General features: G+C 37.5%; 1 protein-coding gene across 1 annotated transcript in view; it reads right to left on the reverse strand.

Moving 5' to 3' along the window:
* Positions 1 to 17,189, reverse strand: part of col2a1b (collagen, type II, alpha 1b) — a 60,305-nt gene continuing 43,116 nt past the window's right edge. The window contains exons 35-54 of the mRNA XM_059327794.1: positions 17,104 to 17,157; positions 16,950 to 17,003; positions 16,429 to 16,482; positions 16,209 to 16,262; positions 14,139 to 14,246; positions 13,801 to 13,854; positions 13,650 to 13,703; positions 12,367 to 12,528; positions 8,807 to 8,914; positions 5,702 to 5,809; positions 5,378 to 5,431; positions 4,296 to 4,403; positions 3,789 to 3,842; positions 3,510 to 3,617; positions 3,138 to 3,191; positions 2,873 to 2,980; positions 2,050 to 2,338; positions 1,676 to 1,863; positions 1,147 to 1,389; positions 1 to 432 (exon numbers count right to left, since the gene is read on the reverse strand). Coding sequence (XP_059183777.1) covers positions 286 to 432; positions 1,147 to 1,389; positions 1,676 to 1,863; positions 2,050 to 2,338; positions 2,873 to 2,980; positions 3,138 to 3,191; positions 3,510 to 3,617; positions 3,789 to 3,842; positions 4,296 to 4,403; positions 5,378 to 5,431; positions 5,702 to 5,809; positions 8,807 to 8,914; positions 12,367 to 12,528; positions 13,650 to 13,703; positions 13,801 to 13,854; positions 14,139 to 14,246; positions 16,209 to 16,262; positions 16,429 to 16,482; positions 16,950 to 17,003; positions 17,104 to 17,157 — 2,163 coding nt within the window. The 3' untranslated portion in view covers positions 1 to 285. The remainder of the gene's footprint in view (positions 433 to 1,146; positions 1,390 to 1,675; positions 1,864 to 2,049; positions 2,339 to 2,872; positions 2,981 to 3,137; positions 3,192 to 3,509; positions 3,618 to 3,788; positions 3,843 to 4,295; positions 4,404 to 5,377; positions 5,432 to 5,701; positions 5,810 to 8,806; positions 8,915 to 12,366; positions 12,529 to 13,649; positions 13,704 to 13,800; positions 13,855 to 14,138; positions 14,247 to 16,208; positions 16,263 to 16,428; positions 16,483 to 16,949; positions 17,004 to 17,103; positions 17,158 to 17,189) is intronic.

A 17,189-nucleotide genomic window follows, 5' to 3' on the forward strand; every position in this document is an offset into this window, starting at 1 on the left:
GAGTGCCGGGTGTCCATAGAGGGAGGGAGGGGAGGGAGGAGGGGGAGGTGACAATGCTGGATGAATCACAGATGACAGTTGCTGGTGCCATTCAGTGCAGATATCCTACGGAGTTCGACTTGGAAAAAGCACTTTTTACTTAGAAAAAAAGTCCCATTTTAAAAAAAGTGTCTTGATTTTTCTTTTTTTCTCTCCTCCTTTATCTGAAGTGTGCTCATCTTTCATTTAATTTCTTTCGAATTTCCACTTCTTCTTCTTTCTCTTCTTTTTTCGATCCCTCGTTCTTTACAAGAAGCAGACTGCGCCAACCTCGACTCCGAACTCCTGGTCTGCTCCACCAATATCCATAGGGGCAATGTCTACAATGGGCAGACGGGAGGTCTTCTGCGATCTGTATTCGATCACTGTCTTGCCCCACTGTCCCGTGTGTTTCTGTGTGGAGGGAAGAAACACAACGGCTGTTAAATGACCTATGACTTTCCTCAAGGTTGCAGAGAACAAGATTGGCTTGCTGAGTGAAGTGAACACCAGAGAGTAAAACAGACAGTGCTTAATGTGTGTCAGGGAAGGGAAGTGAGTCGTGTTCTGATTTTAATATCCCTTTGAGTTTCATTATATTATGTTCTGATTCAGTACATGCATGTGTTTTTGCATGAGGGCTTGTACAGCTTTTTAACAGTAAAACTCTTTCAAGGTACATAAACCAAAAGATTTCCAGACTCTTGAGGCCCCATCACATTTTAGCTATCTTACAATCACAAAAAAAATAAACTTTATCCCCACAGCAATCAATGTATATTGCTATAATGTTAATTAGCCCAATTGTTCATATACACTTTATATGTGTCTTTTGATTATGATTTTTCCAGATTAACAGGGATTACCTAGCTTTTAGCTATCCTATCAAGATCAAATGTGACGGCAGGATCATTTTATTTTAAATATTAAAAGATTTTTGCTCACATGCTTGACTGTTCAGATGAGACACCAGATTATGTTAAAAATCAGGCATTTTTAAGGAGTATATTTACATTAAAGCATATTCCTAACCTTCAGAACGTAAAATTTAGTGTTTTTCAAACTTTCAAGACTGTACAAGTCCTGTGCATGAAATTTTGTGTGTACTGTAATGTCATGTTGTCTTACCGTGCAGCCGTCCTCCATCACGCTGTAAGTGAAGCGGCTGTTGCCCTCGGCTCTGATCTCCACATCGTTGGAGCCCTGCAGCAGCACGGCCTTCTTCAGGTTGCCTGTTGAGGCGTCCATGTAGGCCACGCTGTTCTTACAGTGGTAGGTGAGGTTCTGAGAAGCCTCGGTGGACAGCAGTCTCAGGAAGGTCATCTGGATGGCCGCGGTGTTGGGTGCCAGGCTGTCATCACCATAGTTGAACTGCATTGGGCCGCAGGTAAAGAAGAAATTAGAATAACAGTTAACATCTCAGCTGTGTGTTTTCTTTGATTATTTGAACTGTTCCTCATGACATGTAGGGATTATCATTTTCATTATTTTTATTTATTTTGTACTTTCAGGCTGACCTACAAAAACATGTCATCCCTGCAGCACTCTGTTAAATGCTACTGTCAAGAGCCAGTCTGTGATTGCATTACAGTGTAAAGTAGAGGAGGGAATGTTTCAGCTGGATGTGCAGAGAGATGAAAAACATGGTGCCACTTACGTGGAATCCTCCATTCATTGTCTCTCCGAACCAGATGTGTTTGCGGTCCTTGCTCTTGCTGGACCACCAGTTCTTGCGAGGGATGCTGGAAGGCTTGGACTTGACGCAGGACTCTCCAGTCTCCATGTTGCAGAAGACCTTGATTGCATCAATGGTGCAGCCCTGATTGGGATCAATCCAGTACTCTCCTACAGAAAAAAACCCCCATCAGCTTCATGTTAAACCCTTTCTTTGGCTGTATAAAAAGCTGATGATAAAAAAGACTCTGAATCAGCCACATTTAAACACTTCCAGACTACACAAACTATATTTGACCTAAATTTTGACTTTATCTTCTCACCCCAATTTGACCAATTCCCCTCTGTGTCACTCACCGCTCTTCCAGTCAGGATGGCAGAGCTTCAGGTCTCTGCAGGTGCGAGCCGGGTTCTTCCTGGATCCCTCGGGGCTGCGGATGTTCTCAATCTGGTTGTTGAGAGATTTGAGAGTGGCGTCCACCTCGGCGTCGTGCTGACGGAGGTTTCCAGAAGCCTGGTCGGCCCTCATGTACCTGAGAGGATCGGGAGACTTCTCAGTCTGACCCAGACCTGCGAAGGCGGACATGTCAATGCCAGGGCCGGGGGGACCAGGAGGACCGGGAGGTCCGTTGTTTCCGGGGGGACCCTGAGAGGAAAAGAACAAAGATGGAAGAGTTATGTTTTGGCACTACATGTCACTTTTCTTTTGTTTATTCATTGCCCCACTTGTCGAGTCTCATTTCTTGCTCACGAAAGTGGAATTATTCTTCCTTCTCCAATCAGTTTTTTCTCTCTTGAACTTTTCTGTTGGTTTCAACAATGCATGCGTCACAAAGAAGCTCATGTGATGCCTGGTCCTGGTTACATCTGTTCAATTCACACCCAACAACAGCATGACTCAGACCTGGTGATACAATGTGGTGTGAATTTTGCAGAGTCAGACTATTTCAGACTCTCAACATGAATATTTTCCAGCTCTGAGGACGTTTTGAATTCCTGAAATTATAATTGGTCACATGCATGTAACATATGGGTAACATACTGTGCATAAAGTAGGGTTGTAACTAAAGCTAACACAAAAAAACATTATTTGAGTCATATTTACTGAGTAAAAAGGTATTTTTTAGTTTGTTATGGTCTTCAGAGGAAGATCAATGTAACAGTTCTTGTGGCCACTCACAGAGGGACCGGTCTCTCCACTGCGACCTCTAGGTCCAGGGGGTCCAATAGGTCCTGGCAGACCGTTTCCACCATCCTTTCCAGCAGGGCCAACAGGTCCAGGTGGTCCCTAAATACACAGAAGGAGGAAAACCTTTGATGTTAGGCACTAAAGACAAGGCAGGTGAAGGGACATATTTAATTAATCTTTTAATTCAAAGTGATATTAGTAAGTTTTATTTTTCATTTTTTCAACAACAGAGTATTTTGGCAGCAGTAGTACTTACTCTTTGTCCAGAAGGTCCAGCAGGTCCAGTAGCACCCTGGTCTCCAGCTTGACCCTGTACAGATAATAATTGCATTCATACATCAGTGTTTCTGCAGCATTCACCAAGTTAAATTTAAGACTTTTAAGACCCTTTTTTAATACCATGTTGATTGCAAATTAGTCGTTGTTTCACATTTATGTTGATTAAATTCATGCAACATTGATCTGGTTAAATGACATAAAATGCATGTATCAAATGCATACAACATACTGTATAATTCTTATCACAGGGATCATGATAAGAAATACATTTTTACAGGGAAGATTTCAAGTCATTTTTTCAGTGAAACACAAAGGTCTGGACACTGAGAGATTTAGTCTGAATGCTTACCGGAGGTCCGGGCAGACCCTGCAGACCAGTGAAGCCTCTGTGTCCCTTCTGTCCTCGCTCACCAGACTCTCCAGCCTCACCCTTGTCACCGCGGGGTCCTTGGGGTCCCTGAGAACAAGTAGACAACATCCTAATTAGGAAAACTTAGAGTAGAGATGACAGACTTTAAAGGCTTAATATCACTTTTGCAGTGGCTATACCAGTTCTGTTTTATTATTATTATATTTGTTGAACAAATAATTTAAAAATGTGCATGTTCATGATTAGACAGATACATACAGGCATTCCTCTGGCTCCAGCAGGTCCTGGGGGTCCAGATGGTCCTTGTGCACCCTGTGAGAGAAAAACAAAAAGGAGGTGGTGAGGTTACATAAAATAGTGGAGCACTGCTCTGAACAGACAGATCCCATTTACTATTATATTATTAGTTATCATTGATGTGGTCTGACAGGTCTTAAAATTATTCGAAATGTTCTTTTTTAAACTGGCTGTTAAAGCATTTCTGTTGTCTGCCACTTAGTACTACTGTAACTTGCTACTCCAGTAGCATTCAGATAATCCTTAAGCTCAAATATATGTTTTCTGGAATAAGACAATTTTTCAACAAGGTGCATTTAAGGACCAAACAATGTTATAACAGTAGAACATCTGTGTGGAAATACACTTAATAAATGTACATGTACATCTATGTACATGATAGAAGAAAACACAGGGGTTATTCATTCAATTCGGCCCACAGGTCCAAACAAAATCATTAATTTAATTAGTGTTGGAGTGACAACTCACAGACTCTCCTCTGTCTCCCTGTTTGCCGGTGGGGCCAACTGGGCCGGAAGCACCAGGAGCGCCTGGAGCACCAGCAGCACCAGCAGGACCGGTGTTACCCCGATCACCCTGCAGCACAGAGAGCACAACAGCAAAAAGGTCAGTCACGTAAGAGAAGCTACACAAATACTGTACAGTAGCATCACTGCTAATAATAGTACTGTGAAGGATGGTAAGTTCTGTGTGTACTTTCTGTGTATGAATTCATATGAAACTAAGATTTTGATTGGGCATTTGTATAAAAATTTGCAATGACCAGTGACAGATTCTAATGGCAGTTTCAGTTAAACTGCATCAATGTTGGATTCCTGATTGGCTTCATAATAAAAACATTAACTAATATTAAGGATTTTGTTGTAAAATATGTGTTTGGATTTTAAAAATGCAGCCCTCCGAAAAGGCTTGACAGGAAGCACACTGAAGCAATAACTCAGGTTTTATCCTTGGTCTTCTTTTATTTGTTACAAAATGACCACAGGTGACCACAGGTCATAAACCTGAAATGATTAATCCAAAAACAACAAGTTACATACAATAATATTAATGAAATTGTAGCTTTAAATAGCTATTTTTACTTTTTACATTAAACAAAACGGAGAGGCACAAAACCCCTTAAATAATTATTTAGAGCTACAAATAATGATAAATAATAAACGTCTTGACAATATGAAGACAGGCATTCAAAGCTTCATTGCAAAATCTCAACAGAAGCTTCGAATGTAAAACAAAGGACATGTGCTACAGCGCTACGTGTTAATATAGTCGCAGTTAGCGATTATTGACGTCATTTTGTGTGAGTCATGGAAAAACAGGTTGCTGACGAACATTTCTAGTCATATTTTTCATTGACGACATTAACACTGGTTGTCAGCCAGTCTAGATCTGGAAGTACGTAAAATGTATTTCTGACACTAATGCAATTCAAATTTCAAAGGATTAGAGCATAATCCCTGTCCTGAGTAATGACATATTTGAAACAGCATCCTACAACACAGAGGTTTAGACTTAGTGCGTGTTCTGTGGCCTGATTGTGTTTTTCTCACCTTAATTCCAGTGGCACCATCTCTACCAGGAGGCCCATCAGATCCAGGGTTGCCCTGTCACATGACAATATGAAGTGTTAATAGCTTCCACCTCCATCGAGCCAGCTGTCCTACTGAATACTGATCTGCTGCATAATGAACCCTCCTCTGACAAAACACACTGATAATACGGTGTAAACACAATGCAAATGTATACATAGCAATGAATTTTAATCGACTTGGCCTCCGGACTCATTTCGGTCCCAGGATACAAGCAGACTAAACACAATGTGGCACATGTGAATCAGGACACACACACATGCTGTGTGCTGCCTGCTCTCTGACCTCTCTGCCAGGCTCTCCTGAAGGTCCAGTGAGTCCAGGTGGTCCAACGGGTCCAGGGGGTCCGCGGTCTCCGCTGCCACCAGGACCTCCCTGCTTTCCGGGCTCACCCTGAGAGGAGAGAAGAGAAGAAAACTCATTAGGTCACATAAACCAATTACCCAGAGATACAACTCACCATGTCATTTATCTTCTGGTATTTACCGTCTCACGCAAAACTCTGTTTTGAAAACACAAAATGAGCAGCCGAGGCCAGAACACACTGACTGATATAACAGGCAGATAATGGCTTTTCAGTCAAAATCAGATATTCCAATAACTATTTTACACCTAATGTGAGAGACCAATCATTTGGGGCTTAGTTAATATTTGTACTGTGTATTTATTGTATTTGTAATTCTTTCGGTTTTTTAAAATATTTTCTATATTTTTTATGCAATGTTTACTGTTTGTATGTTATCTAAAATACCAATAAACAGATGTAAAACCCCCATAAATGTCTAAGACAACTAATACTGATGCTATTTTAATTTAATTTTAAAGTAAACTGAGTTTCTCCACAAAGAATCTTGCAGAAGCACCATTTTAAATGGTAATTGTTTATCAGAGATGTTTTAATGTCATTTACCATGAAAAAAAAAAGACGAATCAACTGAAGAAATCTTAGCTGACACCAAAATGACCAGTCACTTGACTAACTGACTAAGAAGGACAGCCCTAGTAAAATGAGTGAGTCCTGTTGCTGCACCTTATGTGTCACTGCGTAGAGGGAAGTGTGCATCTACTCATGGATGAGAGGGGCGTGCTGGTGACAGTGCAAGACGTAAACATTAATGGTGTCCTTCTCAGCTGAGCTGTACTTTTAGCTGGTTCAGTGGTGCTAGAACTATAACATAATTCCTCCTGTGCAGTGATACAGTGGTCGGGTGTAGTTTGGTAGAAAGAAAATAGTTCCTACAGGAAACTGCTCACAACAAAGTTTGTGGATTATCTCGAGTAACCAGGTCATGATTTCTGGAAAGAGACATTGCTGTTGATTTTTTTAAAAAGTATTTTTTTGCCATCTAGTTCCATTATATTCAAGAGAAGGCAGACATGTGCACAGCCGATATCTCCAACACTAGATTAATAAATAGTACACAAATATTTATTTTTATTTGGGGGTGAACCGTCTCTTTGAGGAGAGAAATCAGTGCATAAAATATTGCCTTATTTCAGAAATACTGGTGTTAGAAGGAGCTCAAACTCCAGAACGCCACACAAGCTGTATTTGCAGTTCAAACTTCACTTCTGCTATTAAAAGCAGTTTCTCTGCTTGAAACATTCCTGAGTGAGTTTTGGCATCACCGCTTCTCTCTTGGCATCCCTTTCATGCATGCTGATGAATAATTAATGGAAAGGACATGCCCTCTGAGACGCTATAAGTCAGGGACATTGCTCGTGTCACATATCAAATAGTGAGAGATGTAAGCAGGGGAGGCTTCTCGTCGCTGTACATCAAATGGAATCAGTTCACCAGGAGAAAAGTCCTGGCTGTTTTCATGTGAGACGTGATATGACTGTGATCCAATTAGGCCACAGCAGGCTGACAGTCCAGAGTCTGCCTGTGTCGACTTTGTCTTGTAGGGAGTGACAAATCATTATGCACTGTACTCTGAGGGCAGATTCATTTAGTTAACAGCCTCTTTTGTTATTAGCAGTTGACAGTATGTCACTTACAGCAGTAAAAGAAAACAGCTCATGTTGTAAACAACTCTCCAACCACCCGATGTTTAGTAAACCAGGAAACATTTTCTAAATGTTACAGTACTCAGCTCTACTGCTCAAACACTTGACTGACACATAATTAACATCAATGTTAATCATTTAATCTTTTTCTAAGCAAAAGAAAAAAAATATCTGTTCCAGACTCCACTGTGAGAACTGAATTATTTCCCCCATTTTTCCTAGGGCTGCAATTAACAATTATTTTTAAAAAATCAATGAATATTAAGTCACTTTTTTTCTGAATTAATTAATTAATTAATTAATTAATTAATTAATTAATTAATTAATTAAGTAATCAATTAATTAATTAATTAATTAATTAATGGGTTGTACATAAAATGGGATAGCTGTTTATGTTGAAGTGGGTTGTATATAAAACTGGGATAGTTGCTATCCTGTCTAGACAATTTATTATATATATATATATATAATAAAATAAAATACATTTTTACTTCTTCCTTCTACTTTTTGACCATGAAATATTTAAGTTTAAGTGCTTGGAGAATGTGTTTATTGAGACTGGCATCAAGGTTTCACACAGGCTTTCCTTTTTTTTTTTTTATCATGTTTGCTACATCATTGCATAAAGATACTTCATTCATTCATTCATTCATTCATTCATTCATTCATTCATAAATTAATCATTTTATCAATGAAAAGTGATTTTCAACTGACAAACAGTCCAAAAAGCAAAGCTGTTAAATTTATTATCATCAAATTAAGCATCGCATTTTTAAATTTCAGAAGTATGAAACCGGCTTTATAAAGAGATAAAATAACGAGAAATAAAGAGATAATTTGATGATTAATGGATGAATTGACTAATCGTTACAGCTCTAACAAAAAAAGTTTAGCAAATAGACAACTAGAGCCAATAGTGTTGCTAATACTGTTAATGTTAATAATGATAATAATAATAATCATAAGACAAAGAAAAGCAGCAAATTACTGTGATAAATGAAATTTCAAAGTCAAATGTTCTAATGCACTAAAAAGTAAACTCTTTTTAAAAAAAACTAATTTTCTTTATATTCTTTATATTTTAACTATTTTCCTCAAATTAAATGTAAGAAGTTGCTTACAGCATCACAATACAGTATATTAATTACAGACACACCTATTAAATATGTTCTATATTTCTACAAAACTAAAAAATTGAAGATGTCACCCTGGGCTTTGGGATATTAAATGGGCAGTTTTCACTATTTCCTGACTTCTATAGACTTTAATAATGAGTTAATTGTCGACAAAAAAAGTTTAATTGATAATTACAATAACTTTAAGTTGCAGGCTTCATTTGTACATCATATGTATTGATAAATCAAACATCTTGTTACTTACAGAAGGTCCAGGCAGACCAGGGAAACCTCTCTCACCACGCTGTCCGGGCAGACCGACAATACCGCGCTGACCAGCCAAACCCTGAGGACCTGAAGGACCGAGGGGACCCTGAGAGGAGACGAAAGGAGAATTAATGTTTTGGTAAAAGTATTTAATAATGTTTGTGGTGTTGTTAAACATAATGTATAAAATAACCATGAACTTATAGACACAATATACAACACAATGACAAATATTACTGGGCTTTAAGAAACAATCCTGCTATTCTGAAACTCTGAATAAGATATTTTAAAGTTAAAAAAGAAACTCTCTGTTCTCTCTGGTGGGCTATGCTTTACTGTACTGAACAATAACAAATTGTAAAATAACCTCTTAAATTATTCTTCAGTTCAAGGATCACCTGAAGGTAAAATACACTGTTGCTCATAAAGTTGGAATAAAATATATATATTTTTTTACCTCTTTCCATTAAACGATTGTGACAATGTGATCTATTCTTTACAGATAAAGTGTATATCATCTTAAAACTATCAATCAATCTCTTCCAAAATGATTACTGATGCAATTGAATAGGAATAAACAGCTAATTGTGTCTGAAAACCAAATTATTACAACTTTATAGGCTAAAGTGAATTTAGCTAAATATTTCAAGTAAAAAATGCTGAATAAATACAATAGAAAAATCGACAGAGAGGCGGGGACAACTTCAAAAATAATTTTGATAATTTGAACAGCATGAGTGCTTTGGCAGTTCTTTTACTACAATGCACCACTCTCTCACGCTTTGAAAATGTGAAATCAGGAGAAAGTTTCTGAGCGAGAGCATTAACATTACCATAAAAATTCACTACAACTGAACTCCCACTTGTTCTGCTGCCTGCCCCACACCTACTGACTGCCTCCGCACGGCGCAGTAGAAGGGCTGGAGCCGCGCTGTGGGCAGATGCTAACGAGCAGATGCTAACGAGCAGACACCCATCCAATGGCTGGCTCGTCCAGATGCTCTCCTCATTGATTTAACTTTCATACTCTTAAGCGCTGTGTTTTAGCTGTATAATGAGCAGGCCACCGAATGTTAATTATCCCTATCATGTGTGTACTTAACGATGAAGCTACAGTCAGCAGCTACCAGCACCTCCAGAGCTCACTGATGAACACATGGTCAGTGGTGGAATGGAACTAATTTACTCAAGTACTTTTTAGGGCACTCCTGGAAATTGAAAAATGACAAAGGAAAAAGTCTTTTTGCAAAATGTTTCATTTTTATATTGCAAATCGAGGTCAATGGAGTCTTAATCATTATTATATTTATTATAGTCTCTTTCCCACAGCAACCCTAAATAGACAATAACACATCATTTGCATCCATCACCACTTTATCTTTTACCTTTAAACTATTTATTATCTTTTTAGACTACTTATTACATATGCGTAATGTCTGAATGTTTTTTTTAAAGAACCTTATATATGAGAAGCACACGTAAATTTAGTTGTATACTTTTTTAATACAATGACAATAAAGGAAAGCTTGAATCTTGTATGATTTACTGAAGCTCAAGTTACCAAATATGGTTCTTTGCCTGATAAAGGGTTAAGTAAAATTATGAGGGACTTGTACTTTACTTGAGTATTTCTATATTATGTAACTTTATAAGTCTACTCCACTACATTTTGAGGCAAATATTGTACTTTTGCTCCACTACATTTAGCTGCCAGCTTTAGTTACTTTTCAGGTCAATATTTAACATGAAAAACATGATGAATTTAAAGTTTTTTATTAAACCTCATAACAGTGTATTAAGTAGTTAAAATGAGCCTGACCTTGGGAAAATTACATTTCTTCTTACATAAATGCATTAATAATAATATAATAATATATTTGGAATATACACTGTCGCTTATAACGTTAGAATAAAATATTTTTTTTACGTCTTTGCATGAAATGATTGTGACAATTAGATTTATTCTTGACAGATGAAGTGTATATCTTCTCAAAACTTTATTAGTCAATCTTTTCCAAAGTGATTACTGATGCATTTAAATAGGAATAAACTATATTATTCCAACTTTATGGGCAACCTTTTTTGATGCTGATACATTTGTACTTTTACTTAAGTAAATTTTGAATGCAGGACTTTTGTAGTGGAGTAATTTCACAGTGTATCAGCATGTAGTACTTACTTAAGTAAAGGCTCTGAATACTTTTTCCACCACTGCACATGCTATACCACTAATTTAATCCATAAAAATCTGTAAAAATGTATACAAATAATTTTAAAGAGGAGAATATATCTTAGACAGCAGCAGTGACTTCTGAGTTTTTTGTCTTCATATTGTCCATTACCAGACAACCTTTAAGTCACAAAGTATTATTATGATGGTTAAGTATTAGCATTATCGTTGATAAGATAAGACAAAATAAGATAGACTTCTGAAGGAAATTCTTATGCCTGGTTGCTCGAAAAGTACAATAAAATACAGTAAAAAATAAGAATAACACAATCAAATTAAAAATATGAGTAAATATAGGTGTTCTAGTGTTAAAAAAAATAAGGGCACATAAGAAGTAGTACTGCAATATTACACTTGGAGAAGTTAAAAGTAATATTATACATGGAGGAGTGCTGCTCCATCGGAGTGCAAAGCTAGCCCACTCTATGATTGTGTTTTCTATTCTGTCCTTTGTGTAATTCGGTTTCATTCATTCTGTTTCTCTACTTGATTTATATCTTTTGCCATTTGCTCCACCTGAGATTTTACAACTTCCAATTGCAGCAACACAGATCATCATCGATCACTGCGGTCCGCTCTGCCACATGCTCTGCGTTGCAACAGTGAAAGCTCCTGTAACCGATGCTCACAATATATGCCAGACTCTGAGGGACACCTGAGGCCTGATCGTTCAACTGACAAACACTTTGATGTGTTGATACACGGTTCAAAATCTCATATATGTAATCTATAGATGTGGCGAGAGTCACGACGGCAGCTATCTTTGTGTTTGAGTCTGCAATCATCTGTAAGATGTCATTATGGAGACAGGACTCGCCGTGTTTGTGACGTGTCTGTGTGTGTGTGTGTGTGTGTGTGTGTGTGTGTGTGTGTGCAGCAGTGAGCGTAGGCAAGGTGAAAGCTTGGGGTCCTGTCATTAGTCTGTCACTGAGCTCGTGCTGCCCTGTGCTGTCATATGTCTTGGTCTGCTATTACAGTCAGTGATGGACACTGACAGCTCTGTGTATTAATGGAGAGTGTGCTCGCCTGCTGTCCATTACTGATGAAATTGGCTCTTTGGGCTGACAGACCTACGTAAAAGTCGACTGAAATGTAGAAAACAAACACATTTAATCATTTTCTTCGCTCCATAATGGACACCTGTGTTCACCTTGACGGTGTTCAAGGAGTCTGTAGACACAGAGCGAGAGCGGCTGGATATGTGGGTGCCGGAGGGACTCGAGTGGTATTTCAAGCGTCACGAGGTCAAGACGATATAGATTATGTAAAAGCCCAGAAGTGTCTTGAGTGTTATACGGAGGAATATGATTACAGTATGACAGACTCACAGGGGGACCGTCTTCTCCAGCGTCTCCCTTCTCTCCAGGAGTCCCAGCAGGGCCGCGGAGACCAGCGTCACCCTGTCTGCCTGGGGGTCCACCATCTCCCCTCACACCCTTAGGTCCGTCTTTACCAGCGGGGCCGGCAGGACCAGAAGGTCCGGGGTTACCCTAAAACATGTGAGGAGGATGACTTAACGTACATGGAATGAAATGACATGAATGAAACAACATCACATTGAAATACATTTTTAATTCTAATGAAATTGTTACCCATTATTGGGGTAATTGTTAATATCATCACGAGTGACTTGAAAAGGCTGTCTCGCTCGCTTACATACAGTCCTATATTGATTCATTTTCACATTTTCTTTTTGATTATTGATTATGCAGGAGGACTTTATGATTTATCATTTAAGATTGTTTTGCACTTGTTGAGTAAAAAAGATGTGCAATAAAATATTTGGTTCATTACATTTTAGCAAAATGTAAGATAAAGTCATCAAAGTATGATTTTTGTGCTTTTTGAAATCATATTTTGATTATATCAGGACAATATCCTTCAATTATATTGGCCAGGATAACTCTGATATGAAATGTTAATCGTGCACCAGTAATGGAGGTGGTGCATTCAAGAGCAGACCACAATGGTTATTTTATTATTGTGAGTTATTTCCATATGTGCCAGTTGTTATACATGCACACATGATGTTTGCAGAGCCTTGTGATAATTAAAACACATTTTTAAAGTTTATTTTATTTTAATGAGCCCCTGGGCATCTGAGCATTTTTAATTACTTTTAAAAAAAACACATATCTCACTCTAGCAGTGTAACAGGCTCAGACTTGCACGTCCTTTTAGCAAATCTCTAAAACAACTCCCACTCTGTCAGACATGGCTGCTTTGCTGGTGTGAAGGTGCGGAAACGGCAAGAATAAATGCTTTACAGGTGTAAATTAAAAAGTCTTCTGAGGTGACGATATGTCAGAAAACATTTGTGTGTTTATCCTGCTGCACCTTGCTGTAAAACATGTGATAAGCCCATTTTTATTCTTCTTTCTCCATACCCAATTTGTTTTGGTGACTGAAAAATGAATCTACTATCTCCATAATAAATAATAAAGGCTGAATTTAGTTTATTTATTCCACAAGACTGGGTAAAGATGTGGTCAATGGTCAGTTAATTTGAAAACATGTAACAATCAGTTAGTGTCCTATATATATTTATCGATTGTATGTTTATGGATCCAGACAATGAGTTGAAGGAAGATGTGTGTAGTTGTGAACTTACATTGGGACCAGGGGGTCCGACACGGCCAGCAGCTCCGGGGAAACCAGTGGCACCCTGAAAGAGAAATATTAAGTCAGATAAAGCCAGAAAATAATCAAACTAAATGTGCATGTGCTTTAAGTAAAACACTGCTAAAGATAAAGGCACTTACAGGAGGTCCCTGAGCACCACGAGCACCTTTAGGTCCAGAAACACCAGTAGGACCCTGGGACAGAAAACAATGTACATCACCATCTGACAATTGTATAAATAATTCAACTAAAACATACAGTTGTTCCAATCGGTTTGGTTCAGTTGGGGTTTTTGTCTGGTTTCATTCTGACTCAATGTTAACTCCACAAACTAAAGAAAGGGGAAATAGGATTTTTCTGCCAATTTGAGCATAAATAACAGCTTTTCTCTTCAGTGTATACTGTTTTTGACTGTTAAAGGGTTTTGGCATAACCTCTCATTATTTATGGTTCAAGCAAAGTCCAGAAAAACACTCACTGAAGGTCCAGGGGCACCAGAGGGTCCTTGGGGTCCAGGGGCACCAGCGTCACCTTTCTGTCCAGATTCTCCCTGCTCTCCCTTGATTCCTGGTTGTCCATCAGAACCCTGTGGAAAAAAGACAAAACCAGTTCAATAAATGAAATATGTCGGCTATTAACACAACAATATTTGTGTTTTAAATTGAGGACAATGCTTCTTGATTCCCTGAACAAACGTAATTTCACCCTTTCATGGGTGCCTTAAGAGTTACATTATTTGTTCTTGTCTTATTTCTTGTTTTTATAGCTTATAGCGGCTAATATGCACAAATTTTAACGAGATAAAGTTGTATAACTGCTATTACTGGTTCAGTTCACTGTGATTTTCAGTCTTTCCTACCAACATTTTATCATTTACTATGATTGTGTCATTGTCACCAGTGTACAGTAAAGGAAAACATACAAAAAAACTGCAGTACGAGATTAGTTTTCTTCACTTTTCTTTCTGTCTTTGAGACGGCAATTAAAAGTCTAGAAATGTGTCAAAACATTTAATAACAGCTGCTGCTGTTTTCTGTAGCACAGTCAGTTACAGTCAGTGAGCATTGAGCCAAAAATGATTTAGATACCTTGTAGTGTTATTCATCCTGACATAAATTCAATAATTAATCTTAGTGAAACCTTGAGACAAGAGAGACCATATGACAAATTGTGTTGTCACAGAAATATTGATGAAAATCATCTTGGAAGGATGCGGCTTATTAAAAACACTCATTTGATTCCTGCCTGGAGTCTTTGGGAGCGAATAGATGAGTGATACAGAGACTTCCGACACTAATTTTTCTCCACAGAATAACACACTGAGGTAGGCAGGACATATGTCAGGACACAGAATGATCCACAGAGGCCTAAAACGGAAGTAAAGACAATTATATCCAAGTGTTTCCAGATAACAGTAATAGACAGGAGGTTTGAAATAAGAAAAGCTGCCTGTCATCTCTCAGCTCAGGACTCTTGAGAAAATAATCAGCTGGAGTCTCATCATCCAGGTAAAAAAACACAAGGGAAGATTTTGTATTGGTTGTTTTAATCTATAGAATAAACCACATTAAAACTACCATGTACTTTCTTAAAAAAAAATTACATTTTCATTATTGGAGTTAATAATGGTTGTGCTTAATATTACTAGATAGCTAATTTTGTGTTACTAGTTCATAAAGTGTTCTAACTTTTGTATTTTAAAGATTAATTTATGTAATTTAATTTTTATTCTGACTGGATTAACACTACATATAAGTGTTATTTAGGTATAATTAAAAAGCATGTTGGTACTACTTATTTTTTGTCCTTCACAGTTTCACTTTAAAGTCAGAAACGTAGTGGTGGTTGACAATCTGTGCTCTATAATTATTTGTTAAATCCTCTTAACTAAGAGTTATTAAAAATATTCGGTAACACTTTACAATAACCATTCAAGTGATGTTTATAGATGGTTTATAAACCAATTATTAACCATTTACAAAGTGCTATACATATTTTATCTTTAAATGTTTTAAACCAATTTCTTAAAAGTATATGAAACATTTCAAAATCATTGACATACTTAATATGGTGTTAAAAATGTTACAATGAGTGCAACTAAAACTATTAATAAACTATTAATTTTAATTTATTGGTTTGTTAATGGTAAAGTAACTATAAACTTACATTAATATACCATCTATTTGTCATTTACAAATGATTTAGTTAGTTAAACATGAATAAAAATATATATTTACCATTCTAAATGGCCTATATACAGTTTATAAATAATGATTAAACATTAATAAATCTAATAATAATAATCTGTTTACCATTTATAAATGATGGTTATTGTAAAGTGTTACCAAACATTCATTACTGCATAGAAAATCTACAAAGAGAACTACAGTATAACTTGAAAAGATGTCAATAGTTATAGCTGTAACCTTGATTGTCTGTCCAGACATAGAAGAAGACTACATGTCGTGACATTCAGTCCGTGAACCTGGAGTCACTCTTCAGTGCTCTGCAGTGCAAAGTGCTGCTCAGTGTTGTTAACGTTACTTACGGGAGGTCCAGCAAATCCAGCAGGCCCAGGAGGTCCAGTCTCACCCCTGTCACCCTGAAAGAGGCAACAAACACTCAGAGGTTAGATCAGGCTGTGATGCTGACTGAAAGTGAGATAAATGTGTCAAAAAACTTCAAAAAAGACAATTTTCTACCTGTCATCTTTAATCTTACAAAATGATTGTGTCTAATGCAAAAAAAGGTTAAACGGTGACACTCACAGGAGCACCACGAGTACCAGGAGCTCCAGAAGGACCAGCAGGACCAGATTCACCCTGAAAGAAAACACAGTAGCATCAGTTCCGCAACAACAGTGAGTTCACTTAGATTAGTATGTTTAAACAGTGTGTGAGACTTTTTAATAGAGTGATTCCAAAAAAAGTTGGGATGGCGTGAAAAACATGATAAAACAAGATGCAACGGTTTGAAATAAATATTCAAACTGTTTAAGAAAAGTGATTTTAATCCAAACCACAATCTTTTTCTAACCCTAACCATGACCTAATGGTCCTCAACCTGCATGGAGTCTCTATTTAAAGAAGTGACATGGTAATGACGGCTCAGTACGTCCAAAAAGACACAAACAATTATATTAATTCACACAAAAGAATGCTAAATGATAGGACTCATATGAAGTGCCTGAACTGCATAGTATGCATTATTAATAAAAACCTCCATAAGACAATTTTATGGGGATAACTTGACGATAACTATATAATAATTAAAATTATATAACACGCACCTTCTCGCCGTTGGGACCACCAGGACCAGGAGGACCAATGGGACCAGTGAGACCCTGTGACAGGAAACAGCAACAATGTGTCAATACTTGCAAAGTTTTAGGATGAGAATGAACATTTTGTGTTGAAATTATGATCAAAATGACAGTCACTCACTCGACCACCATCTTTGCCGGGAGCACCTTCGGGTCCTTTCTCTCCGAGGTCACCCTATGAGAATATAAAGACATGTCAGTCACTTT

Source organism: Centropristis striata, chromosome 3, assembly GCF_030273125.1.
Source record: "Centropristis striata isolate RG_2023a ecotype Rhode Island chromosome 3, C.striata_1.0, whole genome shotgun sequence".
NCBI lineage: Eukaryota > Metazoa > Chordata > Actinopteri > Perciformes > Serranidae > Centropristis > Centropristis striata.